This window comes from Lineus longissimus, chromosome 18 (genome assembly GCF_910592395.1).
Source record: "Lineus longissimus chromosome 18, tnLinLong1.2, whole genome shotgun sequence".
Taxonomy (NCBI): Eukaryota; Metazoa; Nemertea; class Pilidiophora; order Heteronemertea; family Lineidae; genus Lineus; species Lineus longissimus.
In genome coordinates this window covers 9,690,549-9,709,611 of record NC_088325.1, presented here as the reverse complement: position 1 = coordinate 9,709,611, position 19,063 = coordinate 9,690,549, and the positions used below count along the sequence as shown (strand labels likewise).

General features: G+C 41.0%; 1 protein-coding gene across 6 annotated transcripts in view; it reads left to right on the top strand.

The window, feature by feature from the left end:
* Positions 1-19,063, top strand: part of LOC135502472 (protein Aster-B-like) — a 95,500-nt gene that overhangs the window by 10,304 nt on the left and 66,133 nt on the right. For 2 of the 6 annotated variants that reach the window (XM_064795316.1, XM_064795315.1), the window contains exons 2-4: positions 8,581-8,736; positions 16,659-17,204; positions 18,524-18,734. In XM_064795316.1, coding sequence (XP_064651386.1) covers positions 8,581-8,736; positions 16,659-17,204; positions 18,524-18,734 — 913 coding nt within the window. Of the gene's footprint in view, positions 1-7,123; positions 7,195-8,580; positions 8,737-14,648; positions 14,710-14,818; positions 14,878-16,658; positions 17,205-18,523; positions 18,735-19,063 lie in introns of those variants that run through there. The other 4 variants (XM_064795317.1, XM_064795318.1, XM_064795319.1 and 1 more) reach the window with 4 other exon arrangements.

Here is a 19,063-nt window from a genome sequence, read left to right as displayed (position 1 = left end):
AAAAAATCCTCACTCTTATTGAAGATCTATCCCTAAGAGAAAGATTTTGAGGTACATGTCAATTGTAAGTCACAAGCATATCATAAGTCATGTCTAGCATTTATGCCCTAGGCCTCTTAGTCTTGGCACTGGGTCAGACTAAACCCTGTGCTTAGATTTTGAGCCACGCTCGCTACACATGCCAATAGGATTTGAGGAGAATTTGAGTGTGATAAAGTGTGTTCAAATATGCTTGCCCGTGAGGTGGATTAGTGGCACATTTTCCATTGGTCTGGTGTTAAAAAAAGCTTTGCATTTTGAAAGAATCATTCAATGTCTAGGCCTATCTTGAAGTACAAAAGAATACATATTCGGTTATAAATGTTAGGCTTATTCTATCGAAACGATACAAGATTGATGACAATTGTAGTGAAATGTTCAGGAGAAAATCTTCAAGAAGAAGGTAAGTTTTTAAGGTGAAACTTCCCAATATAAGTAACACCAGAACTCTTTCAAAAACCAAAAATCGGACAAGAAATTGTTCAGAGGCCAGGCAGACCAAAGGTGACAATGTCCTCCGAGTAATACTTTTACCACCAGCTGAAGTCTAATAGTTAACATTTCTTCCCAGTGATACTTTTGCCATTTTGTGGATTTTAGATGAGTTTTGGTGTTTCTTAAATTGGCAAAATGGAGTCACTTATGCAAGTATCAATTCGTGTCTTGTACCCCCCCCCCCTCAAGGGTACTACACCTTATCACCCTATAACGACATCTTAAGGCTCAAGCATCACCCTTTTTTCACCAAGGCTACTTTTTCTTTCGTCAAAACATCACCATCAACAATATATCAGTTGTCACCATCATATAAAGTAACCGGACTAATTTTACTGGGTAAGGCTGTATGTTCGACAAGACATCGACACATTAGCATCCTTATTCTTTCCAGCTTCGCCAAATTTTCACTGAAGGAAATATAAACACTACTCAAGCATCGGCAAAGATTAGTGGTGATAGCTCAACTACCCTTGAGGAGGGGGGGGGGGGGGGTACAAGAAACGAATTGATACTTGCATTAAGTTTCATCTTGGATGCTTTCCTGACTAAGAATCGTCTCTCTGATAATTCACTTGTTTTGCGTAAAGAAGACAATACTGATGTGTGTGTCAATAGTTACATATTTTCTGTAGAGAGGGTATATACTGGTATATATCCAAAAATGTACTCGAACACTTAGTAGAATGTTTAGGTTTATTAAAATTTTAAATATAACTCATGCATTCTAAAAAAATTCTCTCTAGATATTTTTCTCTGGCCAGTTAATCATGTAATAATGGCTAATCTACTGCTGTCAATATCAATTACTGATTACGAATTATTTTAAATCTGTTCTCTGGTGGTAATTGCATAATTACAGTAGAACCTCCCTAAGCAGACACCTCTCTGTTAAGGACACCCTCTCTATTAAGGACACTAGTTTTGGTCTCAAAGTGGGTGTTTCCATTCAATTTGACCTCTCTGATCTGGACACCTCTCTATTAAGGACAGCACTTGTCAGTCCCGAGGGTGTCCTTAATAGAGAGATTCTACTGTAATTGTAATAGGTTATAGAACAGGTTCACCTCTGCGTCAATCTATACGTTTGCTGCCTGAACTTTGCTTCATAGACTTTGCTTGTATTGATCCCGTCAGATGTCAATTATTAATCAGTCATTGAGTTAGTGACGCCGTTATTGACATATTATGGGACACATTTTAACCTCTTTTACAGGCAAGACATGAGAAGTCCTGTAATGTTTCGATCTGAAACATTAGGATTGTGATTCTTGGGTGACAAACTCTCTGTGCCTGTAAATTCATAGTGTAACTACATGTACCTCTCAGTTCATGCCTTCGGATTTATTACAGTCTCTCTGGTTGTGACTCTGTTTGGATGCAACCAGCTCTCAGTTCAGTTGGATATGCGACCATTACTCAGTTTGTGCCTCAGTTGGATATGCGACCATCTCTCAGTTTGTGCCTCAGTTGGATATGCTACCATCTCTCAGTTTGTGCCTCAGTTTGATATGCGACCATCTCTCAGTTTGTGCCTAAGTTGGATATACAACCATTTCCTAGTTTGTGCCTTAGGTGGATATACCTTATACAACCAGCTCTCACCTTGGTTGGATGTGCAAGAAGCTCTCAGTTTGTGCCTCTGTTGAATATGCGACCACCTCCCAATTAGTGCCTCAGTTGGATATATATGACCAGCTTACAGTTGTTCCTGTGTTATTTATGCGACCAGCTCTCACTTTGTGCCTTGGTTGGATGTGCAACTAGCTTTCAGTTTTTCCCTCAGTTGAAGATGTGGCCAACTCTCAGTAGTGCCTTCCTATCATGTGCCACGCACTGCTGCTCAGTGTGTGCCTTAGTTGGTTGTGAGGTTGTCTCTCAGTTGGTGTCTTGGTGGATTGTAGGATAGGCTGTATCTCTCAGTTGATGGCTTTGTTCAACAATACAGACCTCTAACACGGTTGCAGCAGTCACATTGGTGCCTGTTACCTCTGTGGTGATATGTTTGATTTCCGGTCGGAGCATGGCTTTATATCATGGAGAGGGTAACTCTTTCCAAGTCTGACAATGTACAGGTTTCCTCCAGGGTCTCCAGTTTCCTCCTACTTTCACATCGCCCAATGCTGCTCTACATTACAGACCTGATATTGCTTATAGAGCTAAGAATGTCCTTGTTGACGCTCAACTTTCAACTCAATGTTCTAAACTGTCTCATCCCACATTGTTATAAAAATAAGATATCGAAAAAGGTTCCCTGCTGTGACCCTAAGAGATTGCGATATCATATTCTTTTATTTTTCTTTTGTAGCTGGGGAACAGCTTATTGAGAAAAAGCTGGCAGGAAAACGTGAAAAGTTGCCAAACGTATATAATCTTATTATGTGTGTCAAGTTCCCCCCCCCCCCCGCCTCAAGAACAGTGTTTTCCACAGCTTTCTGAGTGTTGTTTTTCACACCCACACCCTCACCTGAAACTGATCTGTGGTTTTTGATCCTCCAGGTTTGCAAAATTGGCATTTCAGTACTTCCTGGATTCGTGTTTGGTAGTAATTATAATCTGGTGGCGTGATCTTTTAATGGATTTCAGTCAGGTTTTTTTCAGTGACTTCTGATCAGTTGTGAATATAAGGTAAAAGTGGTACAGTTATACCCCTACCGGGTAGAAAACAGGTTGCGGGGATCATTCTGAACCTTTGGTCTCAGGCTTTGTATCTAATAAGGGGGATCAGTGGCAGAGTGGTTAGAACACCAGGCTTATAACCAGGAGGTCGATCGTAGGTTCTACTCGGAAGGATCAACACTGTTTCATCTTTGTGTCCTTGGGCAAGGCACTTAACCCTATTTGCTTCTCTCCGCCCAGGAGTAAATGGGTACCAGGCTTGCTTGGGAAGTTAACCTGCGATAGACCAGCATCCTATCCAGGGGGAGTAATACTCCCAGTCGCTTAATGCTACGGAAACCGGGATAAGCTCCGGCCGGATGAGCCGTTTGCGACTCGGGCTATAGCCCAACTGACTCTTACTTTTCACTTTGTATCCATAGGCCTGTCTGTTTACAATCTTGACTTTCACCTCTGATTCAGAATGGAATAGGCATGTTCATATTTTGAATGTGTTTGTTCTCCCAGTTGGTTTGAACTTGCGATGATTGCAAAACAAACTGCTCTAAATATAGTTGCCCACATGATTTAAAGAACTTTTTCCATCGTGAGCCAAATAGATAAAAACCCTTGAACCATCAGTCCTATTCAATAATTTCTTATTTTACAGTTATACCGGGTACTCATACGTTGTGGTTCAAGTTCTGGTCAGACTTGGCTATTATCAAGACTTACTCTGATATCAAGTAGAATTTTACTAAACAGTATTCAAAAACTGGGATTTTACTAAACAGTATCTGGGATTTTACTAAACAGTACTCAGAAGCTGGGATTTCACTAAACGGTATTCAGATGCTGGGATTTTACTAAACAGTATTCAGAAACAGGGATTTCACTATAATACTATACAGTCTTCAAAAGCTAGGATAGTACTTGTTCTCAAGAACTAGGAATTGACTGAACTGTATTCACAAACTCTTGTAAAACTCAACCAAATTTAATGGTCTCACTAATTGGGCAGTGTGACCTCCACAAAGACAGTGATACAGGATATCATCTTGGTTTGTACTACAACTGTGGTAGTCCCAACTCCTGTGCTATCATTCCGTATGACAAGTCAATGGATTATACAACAAGGCGGCGATCACTGACGGTCACCCTGGCCAGACGACCGTCCATATTGGACGTGGTGCCGGAATATTTGAGCGTGTCTTTCCCGTTTCCTAGGTAAGTACGGTAACAATGAAAATGCACTACGACTGCTTCAAAAGGTTTACACACTTGGCGCTTTCTTATAAATAGAACATGGCCATTTTAATTATCTGTTTGATTGCCACGCTGTTTTGATCAGGTTCAGGTGCACAGGAATTGTTTCGGCGAAACATCACCGTCCTGTAGAATGATCAACCTCGACAATAAACCTCGTCAACAGACCGGGATATTGCAATAATGGGAGGCTTCATGTATCATTACTTGACCTAACTGGCTCCTGTCTACAGACTCCTTTAGTGTTGGCTTTACATCAGGACCATGATCAATCTTACCTGTTACTCCCTTCACCAGTATGCACACTATAGTCTATTGATTGTATTGATCATATTGATATAGAATGGAGTTTTTTGGTTTGGACCGACCTATTCTTGATTAATCATTCAGTTGCTTATTGACTGAGTGTTTTATGATTGTTGGCCAGTTGACGAGAGTTTTCTGAAAGTCTGACCCTCTGAGATGAGGTCAGCATTCTTGGCTGGTCTTAAAATACTGTTCGTTGATGTAACATGCTTCTCAAAAAACACTTGGAAAAGCTGAGGGGTCAGTCTCGCCCCTCAGTATTCAAAACACATCCAATTTGAATGCAAAACTGGGAAATCCAGCTCACTTTCTGAATTGATGCAGTGGAGATATCTATGTTCTCTCTGGGTAAGATGGACTTTTTTCAAAAGTGGTCATCACCAGGGTCTTAACTGCTAATATAGAAGAAAATTAAGATAGTTTACTACACAAATGTAGTAATGAAAAAAAGCTTAAAAATACATTCTAAGAATAAAATTTATCTATCAGAGGGAGGTGGTGAATGGCTCTGGCGAGATCTGTGATCGGAAGTTTGGAAGTTGATAATTCGACCAAATCTATTGTTTGATCTGAAACAAAAATTATACTTTCTGTTGTCCGGCTGTATTTGGTTGAAACATTGATGTCTGCTCTCTCTTGTATCAAATGTTGTATCCACAATTTTTAAATATTTTCAAAGATTTCATTAGAACGGATCTTTTAGTGTTATTCATTGAAGTGAAAACTAAAAATGTCGGACGGAATTCACATTTTGAAACTCGCTCATATTTTATTGGCAGATAATGTTTGCTATGGAATTCTGTGTCATTGACGATCCCCAACGAAACAGACGTCACTGTTCAAATATGAAATGTTGTTACCGCAGTTTGATAACATGATTACACAGACCAAAATCCATTATCATTTCAAGTATCGGGTATTGATATGACACAGACTACTGATTAGGGAAAGTCTTCTCTCTTCAAAATAACTCTATTATACATTATGTCAGTCATGTGTGCCTCATAATTATTTGTGATTATGATGTATGTGAATATGATGTAATTGTATTGAGACTTAAAAGTCAAATGTTTTGTGCTGAGTTTGTAACCTATCAACACTCTATGTCTATAGTTCCTAACAGAACCAAACACAAGTTATCCACAAAATTACTCCAGAAACAGGATTTTTTCTGTCGGAAACTGCATGTGCCCACACTAGTGACATGTCAGATTCAGGCACACATCATGTCAGAAGCTGTGGGCAACATCCATCAGTGGCATCAGTCTTACTGCATGTGCCCACACTATTTGATTCTGAGTTTGTGACCTATCAACATGCTATGCCTATAGTTTCTAACAGAACCGCTATTTATTTCTCTCAGACATGTCAGAGTCAGGCACACATCCTGTCAGAAGCTGTTGGCATCATCCATCAGTGGCATCAGTCCTCAGAGATGTGGCATAGCATTTACAAAACATCAACAGAAACAAAGCAGTAAAGGTTTGCCCTCTAATTGACCCCGATTCGAGTAACATGTTTCTACTACAAAAGACTTCACTTGATGATGATAATTTCCATTTTAAGTTTTTCACTAATGAGGCAACATGTGTTCGATGATTGTTGAAATTCTATATTGTGAACATCCCATTATGAGTGCAGCAGGTGGGATAAATCTAATGAGGGTTAAGTTTCATTGACGGTAGATTGAAGCAAGAATTCCAAAAAGAAACAAAAGATGTGAGTTTTCTGCGCTTGTGGACAGGAAAACATCTTGAGATTGGAAAAGAAAACCCCTTAGTATACTATGCACGTTATCAGGGTGTGAAAAACAAAGTTACAAAAAAACTGACCCTTTATGGCCCCCGTTATGGACACTAATTTAAAGGAAATCTATCACGAAACGCTTATAAAATGAGGAGTTTTGAACGCCCCGGTTAAAACCTAATGCAGGAATAAGCTTCCATTGACAAATCTCAGCAGTTTTGAGTTCCCCGCAGGTCGTTGATAATGTGAGCTGGGCATCTGGGTAACATTGCGTAACGTTGCATAACATTACTGACTCCAGCCAATGAACTGCATAAGAGGTAATCACAAATTTAGTCATTTTCACTATGCTCAGCTGTCTAAATAAAGATTTTGTGCCACGACTGGATCTCTTTAAAAACCCACTTTCCTTTAGTTTGTGAATAATTAGACAAAATATGACTGCAATATTGCACTGTAACAGTCAGTTGTATTGCTCATGTTCTGAACAAACAATGGTCTCAATCAGATTCCAAATATCACGAATTAGCCCACTATATTACAAAAGTTGGCTTTGGTGTAACTAGTGACCTTGACCCGGAATGATCCCGGGAAAGTAAAAGTGGTGTGATCCATGTATTGAGAACAAAATGTAAACATTGGCACATGCAATGGCCGGGAAGGGATAATTTTGTGTGATTTTTTTGTTTTTGCGAAGAAAATGTTGTTAACTTCTATAGGATTTAAGATCAGGAATAGCATAAGGTAGGATAGAATGATTTTGAGGGCAGAAATTATTTCTTTCCATTCAAAAGTCTGACTTTCTAGGCCTATGATAGTACATGTATGAAGGCCAATGGAACTTTATAATGTTGTAATGATTATGGGGTGATCGTTTGTAAATATACTGGTGCTTGTTTCATATGGAAAATAGTTTTCAAACAAGAAGAATTGCATTAGAACCTCTCTATTAAGGACACCCTCGGGACTGACAAGTGCTGTCCTTAATAGAGGGGTGTCCTGATTAGAGAGGTCAAATTGAATGGAAGGACCCTATTTGGGACCAAAACTAGTGTCCTTAATACAGAGGGTGTCCTTAATACAGAGGTGTCGGCTAAGGGAGGTTCTACTGTAGTATAGTGTTTGATTTTTTTTCTTGGTACAGTAGAACCTCCCTAAGCAGACACCTCTCTAGTAAGGACACCCTCTCTATTGAGGATACTAGTTTTGGTCTCAAAGTGGGTGTTTCCATTCAATTTGACCTCTCTAATCAGGACACCTCTCTATTAAGGACAGCACTTGTCAGTCCCGAGGGTGTCCTTAATAGAGAGGTTCTACTGTATTGGCAAGTTTCAACAGATCAAAGCATCTCCTGCCAAACGAAAGATCCATATCGAACTATAAATTTGTACTGGTAGGTTTATTGGTGATTCCCAAAGTAATCCAAATCTGCTTCAAATCTTTTTGGCAAGATCGACGGTCCAATGGAGCGCTGCACTTTTGCACCCCGCAAACGAGTGATTTCTGTTGCTGCGACATGCAACAATTATTGCTGGGACAAGCGATGGAAAGATCACTTGTCTGCTGGTAAAACCGGTAATCACTGCCTGGGTTTGATTGGTTGCAGGTCGCAGTGATGACTGATTCTTGTTACAGGGGCATGCGGTGACCACCGCAAAGAGGGTATTTTTGTTGCAATTGATCCTAGTTGCAGGTCGCAGCAACAAACGTTGCTAGTGTGTGGGGCCCTTTCGAAAGAAGATAGGATCAGTGATAGCTGGCAGCGGTTGTCTGGGCAGGTTCATCCATTTGTTCCCAATTAGTTTTCAGGTCTGCTTGGGTATTTTTGTGTAATTGTGACCCATCACAGCAAAACCAGGTGCATGTCGCACAGAAGATGAGCCTAAATGACACCAGGAGATAATGGAAGAAATTAATGTGCTCATATTTCACAAAAGGCAGACAACAGAGAAATGAACAAACAGTCCGTCTCTACCTGCCAAGCTCAGAGCGACATGCGCCTGCTTTTGCTGTGACGGGTCGCAATCGTGCGCACTACACTAAAAAGAAGATGCCGAATCGAAGTTATCATTTATAATCGCACAGAAACTTCTGTGTTGTTTACATTGTTTGCGTTGTTCATCTTTGCAGGAAAAAGACACCAGAATGTGCGTCAACACACTCCAGCCAGGAGTCCATAGCGGGAACGTCACCTAGCAGTACGGGTAATCCGTTAGCATCCTCGTTGTCGCCAACGGATAGTTTGCAAAATGACCAACAGGTGTCGTCAACGATACTGGAAGAAAGGTATGAAATAGGAAAATAGAGAAAGGACGACTAGAAATGTGGGTTTTCGGGAACGATAATTGTTGGATAAGAGAGCCTGGCACTCTGATTCCACTAAGAAATGTTGGGGGGGGGGGGGCTCTGAAAAATTAAGTATTTAGGGCTTTAAACATATCAGAAAATTGAATCTAAGATCACCTTGGTTGATTATATATTTTAAAAAGTCATTCTGTCACAAGGGGTGTTTTATCATTTGGACATTTCCAACGCTGCTTGTGGCTGCATTACTTTTTAAACTGTCAGAAAACAGCTAAGTTCTTCATTGACATTCTATAAGACGTTACAAAGCCATGGTTTGGGGTTCCAAAAATGAAAGTATAGAAAATCGGTTGTGTCAACGTGGAACTGTTTTCATGACTGTTGGACTGAATGAAATAATTGTGATGGAAAAGTTGTGTCAAAGCCCAAAAAAACCATGGTTGGTATCAGTAAGCTATCGACCTTATACTGATTGTGTTTGTTTGATGTGATATCCTTGTGTTTTGTAGTTGCATGTGTGGCATCTTTCTGTTAGATGGATTTCGTTAAATCTTGTTGTGATTTCTCAGCTGTTTCTATATTAGCATATCTCACTTTGCACTTCCTGAACTCATCTAAAAAATCGTCACATTATGGCCGCTCCATAGTATTTTTTAAACTGGTAAAAATTTCACAAAGCAAAAAGTGTCTGTTCCAGTTCCGATGATTATTCTTGACATTGAGTACAGAGCTGAGCTGTTAGTAGCCCTATAAACAATGTGTGGCAATTGGTGATGTTTAGTAGGAGGAAACCGGAGACCCCGGAGGAAACCTACAGTGTCAAAGGGAGTTGCCCTCTATCACATGAGTGTACCTGGACCAACTGGGAATCGAACCTGGGACCACAGAAATGACAGGTGCTGATGATTCCACTACGTCACTCTGACAGTTAATGATTATTGTGCCCTCCATGATAAAGTAATCATTAAAAATGATTTGAATATTTGTGCTTTATAAAGTTTGTAAACAAGTGGGTTCATAGGACAATGAGAGGTTCAGTAGGACATAACCTCAAGGACATGATGGCATCGCAATAAACACAACACAATCCTATCAATAGTTCATTGAGAAAATATTGATAGAATGATTGACGATTAAGGCTAATCATTTTGGTTGGTCCATAAATAGCCAGTTGCTATGTTTCACCAAAATGCTGAACCCTTAGAGGTCAGTGCAACAGAAAGTGGACATGTTTGAGGTGAAAGTTACAAAATGACTGTATATAGTTTCGCACAAATGACAGAGTAGAGAAAATAAAAGGTAAAGAGGCTCCCAACACCATCATAGCTCATCAATAAATGTGACCCGTCACAGCAAAACCAGGTGCATGTCGCACAGAAGATGAGCCTAAATGACACCAGGAGATAATGGAAGAAATTGATGTGCTCATATTTCACAAAAGACAGACAATAGTGAAAATGAACAAACAGTTCGTCTCAACCTGCCAAGCTCAGAGCGACATGCGCCTGCTTTTGCTGTGACGGGTCACATATTGGTTTTGTGAAGTTTATCTGCATGGTGTTGTCTCTTTTTGTTAAAAAATTGGAAAATATCACTCGATTTAGAAATTTCCAATCCCTGAATTGCATAAGTTGCAACAATGCCTTTGTGTAGACTGATATTACAAATGCCAAGTTTCAGCAAATTTGCTTGCATAATTACTGCACAACAGTCAGTGTTTCATTTACGCAAGCCCATAGAAAATAAGCATTACGGGGTAGGCCTTCAACAGCCTGTCGGGTATTCAGGCCTGCCAACTAGTATGATTTTGGCGTATCAATACGTCATCGAATATCCAGGTCAAATACGCTAATAATTAGTACATGAAAATACGACTTTGGTCAAAAGGTGTTGCTTTTTTCGTTACACCCTGTTTAATTCATGATCCTGTGTTTTCCCTATAGGCTCTAATCTAACCACTTGTTCGGGTTAAGAGGGTAACTAAATCGACCTGCCGTTGGTGTGTCATCAATGAACTACACGTCTGTTCCAGTTTTTACCCAAGTTGAGTACGTAAATCAGCATTTCGGTTTTTGTGCCAACTTCTATTTTACTCATTTTATCATGTTGACTGAGCTGTTTTCAGCAGCATTGTGCACCATCTCAGAAAATATGCTTTTTCCCCCTAGAATGTGCCTGAACTGTGGGGAAAATACCCCTTGAATAAATGTAGGGTTCACAGGTCTGTGTATTAACCTACGCTAATGCAGGCTGCGCCAGTACATCTCATTATTAGGTCTTAGGATTACAAAATGTCTGCAATTATTGGCAACTGACTTGAGAGAGCTAAAAGCATTGACAGTATTAACTCCACACTTTGCTTTTGAGTAGTCCCTGAAGTTCTCAACTAGAGAGAGAGAGAGGCATTTCCCCAGTGTCCGTAATGTGTACTAGCAATGTACCTACAATGTACAGAACACACTCCAAGGGCTTGTGGTATTCGACTCGATGACTCGACGACGCGATGACTCGATGACGCGATCAAGTTGGAATCTTTTTAAAGAATATCACTGCCTGGACTGTAATTTATACATAGAATCATAAGTGGAGGAAAATAAAAAAGAACCGATCATTACCAACCCCTTTCCAGCTGTTTTCACCGTATCTAATCCGACCATTTTTCGTTTCCTACAAGTTCGCATTTTTGATAAAACCATTCGCCATGTTGCTATGCAAGCTTACCGTCAATACAGCTAAATACACCTAAATATAGCTGGTTCAGATCAACCTCCTACCCAGGTTCTTTACGAGCAGAAATTCCAATGTTAAAATGACACGCGAGTTCCTGGAGACAAGGTTGGCTCTGGATATCCGTTCAGCACGGCAATATTAAATGTCCTATACACCTTTCCAGAAATGGGGCGCTGAGTGTCCGAAATAGTGATGTCATAAGGGGAAACTAGGCCTGTGGTGGAGGGACAAAGGAGATAGTCATGGTTGACCAACACACTTGAATGCCTTTAATGACGGACAAGGGGGAAAAAGTTAGTTCCAATGCAAGCCACCAATTTCGGAAAGCATGTAGGGGCTGATGTATTGGGGGGGGGGGGGGCAGATGTCAAGGGGCGGAAGAGGGACTGAGTGACTGAGTCTAAAAAACTGCACATATGCGAAATTCCGATTGTTGACAGACTACCACATGACATCTGACATTGGCCACTAGAAGCTTGTTTGTCAATTAAATCTCCGGTCATTTTGCATGCTATGAAACTTCCGCGAGTCCTTTAAATATCAAAATCAATCGCGGGGACCAATCTTCAGTGGCCATGGCTGGGGGGGGGGGGGGGGGCACATCCTTCTACATACCGTAGCTGGGTATGGGAAGGCCGAGCTAAAACCTCTGCTGTTGCAGCGGTAGCCCGGAGACCAGGATCATGGGATTCCGTATTTTAGCAAAATCCATAGCAACGATCGCGTCATCGAGCCATCGCGTCGTCGAGTCATCGAGTCGAATACCACAAGCCCACTCCAAGCACCTGTAAAAGATGGCTGTCGAATGAAGGAATGAGCCTTTTGCTGGGTTCTCCACTGTGCTGTTTGTCTAGGCGCGGCACCTGGACAAAATCATTTTGTCCGTTTCAGCACTCGGACAAAAAAGTTGACACCTGGACAGATTCATAGAGTTGGTAATGGTTTTACTGTTAGAGCACCCAGACAGACTTTGCTGCCAACCCGGACAGAATTGAAATGAAATCAAAGTTCTATCAAAATATGCTTACAGCACTCGGTCAAAGAAATTTGCTGTGGAGGCACTTTTTCTGTATTGGAAAATGCATTTGCCGTTCTCCAAAAAGGCATGGAGCATGAGGGGTCATGTGCTGCGCCCTTATAGCTATGTAACTATGGCAAGCTGTGAGAATTATCTATGCTCACACCTTTAGTCTGCATAGAAAAAAAGAGACCACTGGACATAGGTGACGTTGTCAACAGCCGATTCTAGTGAGGGGTGTAAAATGTACTGCTCAGCACATATTTTTGTTTGCCCAAAGTCAACAAAGGAGTTCAGCAGGTGAGTTTAGTGGGACATGAGCCCAAGGTCCATGTCAAAAAATAGATACACCGGGTACTCCATTAACTGGTTTTGTGGCATGATTGATGGACACTAGGTTATGGATTTTAGGACACAACTGGGGGTTCCTCATGAAGTAATGCCCCTGATCTAGGTCTACAGGAAAGTGTTGTTGTCCTAGTAGGAAGCATGAAAAAGTTGAAACAGACATCCCTGATTTCATGAGCCTGGATCATTGTACAATAACCACTGCGCACAACAAGGCTAAAATGTATGGTCATTGTCTGTTAGGCCTATGCTTCACTTGTTATTGTAAACTGGGATTATGTCCTAGGCTTAGTCTCCTTTTGGCGACAAGCCGTTGTGGTCTGTGGGGGTTCATAACATTTATCAATACGATATTTTCCCACTTTGGTCTGACTCAATTTCTATGAATGAAAACTGCATATTATTTATGCTTTGAATATTACGAGTGACACAGCTCAGCAAATCTATTATCAACCACCCAGTCATGTAATATAGCTTGCAAATAGCTTGCAAAAGAGAGTGAGAAATCTTCCTTGTTGATGTCTTTCTTTGACATTAACTCACATTTCAAACATGTCCTGAAATCCAGTGGGATCTCTTTACGGTGTTTCTATAGACAGTATTTGATTGCCAGTTGCAAATACGACAACACCGTCGCCATCAGACAACCAATGAAACACATAAATATTGACTGTAGACAGGCCTACCAAACAAAATTCTGGGGCTAAGGGACCTCCAAGATCACCCTGTGGAATCAGCTGCAATCTCTCCGAGCATCTCCCGCCTCTCCGAGTAATGGCCAACCACCTCACCGAGTAAATCCAGCCCGACTTTCAGCTTCTTCACTGTGGCGAGGCTATGCCAGGACACCCAAGGAGTCGTGATGAGGTTTTCAAACCGATGTTGCATTTTTACAGTTAAAATGTATTCTTTGATTTCTCCCTTATGCGCAACTGTAACAGCTGAAACGTTGGAACCAGAAATGCAACATCTGTTTGAAAACCTTAACCTAGCTCCGTGGTGGTCCTGGCATAGCCTCGTCACAATGAGAAAGCTATCAGTTAGCTGTACGGTCCATACAAGGGCCTTGTAAAGAAGTGGCCTTCAATTGGTGGGTGGATTTTCCTGGAGAAGTTGTTGGCCATGACTCGGAGAGGGTGCAGCTGATTCCACGGGGTGAAAATGTTGTTTGTTGTCAAGACCAGTTCACTCTTTGAGTGCCCTTGACGGAAAAGTCAGATTTTTCGTCTTATCCTCCAAGTGCCCACGACGGAAGTTGACAGATTCAAAAGTGAGGGTCCTCGGCAAAGTTTCATGCTTCAAAAGACACTTTTGGGGGTTAGCTCGAGCCCTGGGTGAGCAGAATGGCCTCTTGGCTTTTCATTTTCAGTTCACCATGACTTGAATAGATGGAAGAAAATGAAATCATGCTATCATGTTTTTCAATCATGATCATATTCACCAGACCATGCAATTTATGCTATCAGCAATAAATCACATATGAGCTATTTGTTGTGAGGTCTGAGTCACAACTTCTTAAAAGAATCCTAAATGTCTTTGGCGACACTGTGTGCATGGAACCATTGGCCTTAAGTTGGGGAAAAAGTAATTCATTTTGTGTCAGTTGAATTAAATATTGGTCCAACCTTGTCTTCTTTGTGTAATTGCAAATCACCCATGGTTCTTTCACCTGATGTTTTGGCTAAAAATATGAAGGAAACATTGAATCATTACCTGGTATCGAGGTCAGACTGCCAGGAAATCTTTTATGCCCAATTCTTATTTGATGTGTGTATTTTGATATGGCGATAGTTGAAGGATAAGAGCGATTCAACGTGTTCGATGGATGTCTTTGATATTGAAGAGGATTCGATTGTTGTGTAAGATTTTTTATGACTTGTAGATTATACATGACTGGACTGGCTCATGGAATATTCCAGGGGCTCTTTAGAATAAAACATAGGATTAATTTGATCATCCCATAGCCTTTGCTAGGCTGTTTGGAAGATTATCGCTTCTTGGTGATGCCCCTCTAAAGAGCGGTATGGGTAAGTTGTGATCGGGAACACACGTCCTTCACGCTTGTGCTGTGGAAATCATTTTTTGGCCAGCGCCAGCCCGTGCAATGCAGTGGATAGGAATAAAATTAAAGTTAAAATTTGGGTTTGTAGTCTGATTTAACCACTTATTTTCAAACTTACATTTTAACCCAGTCTGTCCAGAAATCTTTCAGTAGAGTTCAGATGAGCAGCTTAATCAGCGCTACAATCTGAGCATTTTTGATCGGTACCCATTAATACACCTGGGTGAAGAGAGTTACACAAAGAGACCTAACTGCAGTCTCATGCCGACAGTGGGATTCACACCAGGGATGTTTTGATTGCTGGTCAAGAGTCTGAGCCACTACACCAGTGGGGCGTCTGATGCTGAACGCAGTTCTGTACATTTCTGACTTATCATATCTGAGCGGGCAAATAATATTCAAAAGTGTCGCTGTCCATATTATTTGGATAAAACTAATGCCTCCAGTGTGCATTTGTCATGTCAACCCTTTAGCCCTCCAAACGCTTGTGGATGCCCGCAGCTTTTACCTTCAAACGCCTGTGGACGCCTGCGATTTAGGAGTGACATCTGCCGTGAAAGTGCTGAATCAAAACATCGGTCCACTTCAGCTGATGTTCGGAGCCAAACCTCTGCTCAGTCATGGAGTTATCCATTTCTGACGAGCAATATACACTTTTCATCTTGAATTTGCTCATTTTTGAGCATTTTTCTGGAGGAACATATGGCAAAACAATTAAAACGTTGAAGTGCTAAAGGGTTAAGATAGGACACGGCCAAGGGTTGATGAAGTAAGGTTATAGTAGGGTGTGACGTGCACTAGGCGTCATCAGCATGCCATGGGGACATGGTGAAAGGATTAAGATTGTGGTTAGAGAGATCAGTGGCATAGTTGTAAGAATGCTGGGTTCATTATCAGGAGGGCATGAGTTCGCCTCATAGAATTAATAATCTGTTTCATCTCTGTGTCCATGATAAGACATGCCTAACCTTCTAGCGAGGTGGATGACTTTATTTCTTCTGAGGTCAATATGCCTCTTTCCAGGTGGACACAGAGTGGCCAGACTTTGGCGTGTTATTGGGTCAGCTTCTGTTGAAAATCACGTCATTTCCCGAAAACTTTGACTTGACGTCTTTTCCAACAACTCTGACAGAGTCATAAATTTGTTCTAGAGATATTTGTGTGTGTCTATAAACACCGCCATGCTTGTCCATAAACACATTATGAGGTCTGACACGTTTTAATTGGTGTGAAAATCTCATGTGTATAGTCCCACTTTATTAAAAATTCTAGTACATTGTAGGCTAAGAGCACAACCTAATGGAGCAGATGTTGTCTCGAATAAGGTGACCTGGTACGGTACATTTATCTAAAGCTGATACGAAATCATAACTACCCAGACTGGCTGGGGACACTTTTTGCTTTGTGAGTCAGTTTCTTTTCGTCGCGGTTTCTCTTAATTTTTGAACAGTCAAGTTCCCGCAAACAAGTGATTTTTGTTGCTGTGACCTGCAACAATTGTCAGTGAGAAAAAATGCCTGCTGGGTTCGATACTGATTGCAGGTGGCAGCAGTTGCTTATTCTTGTCGCAAGTACCGGTGATGATCACTGCAAACTAAGTTTTTTTTTGTTGCAGGTGATCATGATCGCTGGTCCCGGTGATAAATATTGTTTGTTTGCGGTAGTGCATTATGTTTTGTGATATTTTGTCATAATTTCTTGTATTATTTTCCCTTTACACTTCGTTTGGTCACCTCGCCATTGCAGCCCAACTGATGATTTACCCACGATGTCAGTGCGTGAAAAGAGTTTGAGTGAGCCCCCGAAAATTCAAAATTCCCTCCCAATGCCGCCAACGGATAGCCCGAAGATGAAAAAACGCGATGTACAATCACAGAGCCTATCAGGACCGGAAATAAAGTTAAATGGACACGGATCAAGTATTCTCCAGACAATCCCCGAGCCATCCTCCAGCGACCCCACAGATTACATTTTAGATAAATATCGATTGGAAAACGGTGCTACCCACGACCGAGCCTCGACGCCCCCTATTGGTGTGAATGAGCAAAACTCGAAAGACCAAGAAGATTTAGATGCAGACGACTTGAGTAAATCAGAGCCCCCTGGTGTGAAAGCCAGACGTAATCTGCAATCAAACTTTACTGTGATGAGCCCTGGTGCTAAGAATGTGTTTGCAGTGACTATGAGTTCACGGCGCGGTAGCCTACCGGTACCGGTTCGGCCCACGTTCCGGTACAACGCCAACAATGAGACGCTGTCGATCGAGGCTCCCGATGTGTATGAGGAAAAGAGGTAAAATGTCTGGCATGCCATGCCCTCTGGTGGCGGGATAAGGAATTGAATTATAAAAACGCGATGCTAACTTTGTCCCGCTCCTAATTCAATGCGTAAGCGTGTCCCAAGATCTTCTTTGAATAATTCTGTCAGTTTGCCTTTATGAGTTGAAGATATACACAGTTTTTTCCTCTAAGAATTTAAGTCGTTTTCAAATTTGGTGAAAATGCAGAATATTTTGGGATACTCTTGATAAAACTTCTCGTTAATAAGGAAAAAAGTGACAGTGGGAATATCCCACATACCGCATTTTTAAAAGGTGATGTCTTAAAAACCTAATATTTGCACTTTTCTAAACACCAAAATTAGTTTATTTCTACGTTTTTCAAAAATTGCTGTCTTCTGCTAGATTTCTAATATAGTTTCTCGTAGTGTCGTGTCGTTTTCTGCCGGTTTCATGTCTCCTTATCATCACAATATCGATGTTGCACTTGCTCAATTTTGTAGCTTAAAAATTGTTATAAATTGTGACCCGTCACAGCAAAGCCAGGCGCTTGTCGCACAGAAGATGAGCCTAAATGACACCAGGAGATAATGGTAGTAATTGATGTGCTCATATTTCGCAAAAGGCAGACAATAGTGAAAATGAACAAACAGTTCGTCTCAACCTGCCAAGCTCAGAGCGACATGCGCCTGGTTTTGCTGTGACGGGTCACAATTGTTTACCTTGATATTTTGCTGTTTTGACTCCCCTGATGTTTTGTGTCTGATTCTTTCACTGCTGGATATAACTTTTTCACACCGAGAAAAAGTTTTAGTTTGTGAGCGTAATTGCCTATTTTACTGTGGTAGGAAAGGCTTACAGTTCCAACATGTCTAATACTGACAACAGAGATGGAGTGAAGACATCTTTAAAATTATCCGATAGAAATGTTCTTCTCCTGCAAAAATTGAGACATATTCTAAACAAAGTTTTTGGCACATTTTTCATGTGATTTCTGCCCAAAAAAATGTTGTCAAAACAATACCAGTAGAGCATCTAAATTACTTGGACTGTCAAATCTTTGTCGGTTTTTTTGCGGATTTCGTGATTGGCAAAAAATTAAAATTGCCAAGAAATTTTTCATTGCAAAAAGTGAAAGAAATTGTATCATTTGCCGAAATAAAATTATGAATTTCTTTTATTTTTGGAGAAATTTTTGCAAATCGGACAAATGAATAGGCCGTAAATTTTCATGACTTGCTGATCTGGTCACTAAGTTCCAATACTTACAAAAATTTGCGCTGTGCCATTCCTTGCAACGAATGCCATTTTAACCCTCTCCTTTCATTTCCAGTTCTATTGGTGGACTCGATGACCAATCAAATCACTTCGACAATGACCTTGACATTGCGGCCCAGATCCTTGGCCGTAAACCCTCCGACATTGATATGTACTCCGACACGGACTATAATGGTGATTTCAACAAGTCAATCAGTTCAGTCACGAGTGATGGAAGTCGGAAATCATATGACAGCAAGAAGCGGAAGTCATCTTACTGGTATAGTGTAAGTATAGCTGGCCTGGTTAATACCGTACGCAAAAATATTTAAAGGGATGGGCGGCTTTTTACCGCAGTATGTTTGTTCTTCTAGTTCATCATGAAACTATTTTTCTGAACATGTCTGACGCTTTTCCTATTTTGTTTCCGCTCTTAGATAGTAGTAAAACGCGTTATTTGTTATTTTTATTGTGCACAAGTCCTGGCGCGAAAGACCTTTCCTGCCACGTGAGTGCATGCCGAGATCCGAGTTCACACCACCCTGCTATTATCGACTCGAACCAAAAAAATCTCTACAACAAAAACTACTGAACAGAATCGGCCGATCTTGGTGTC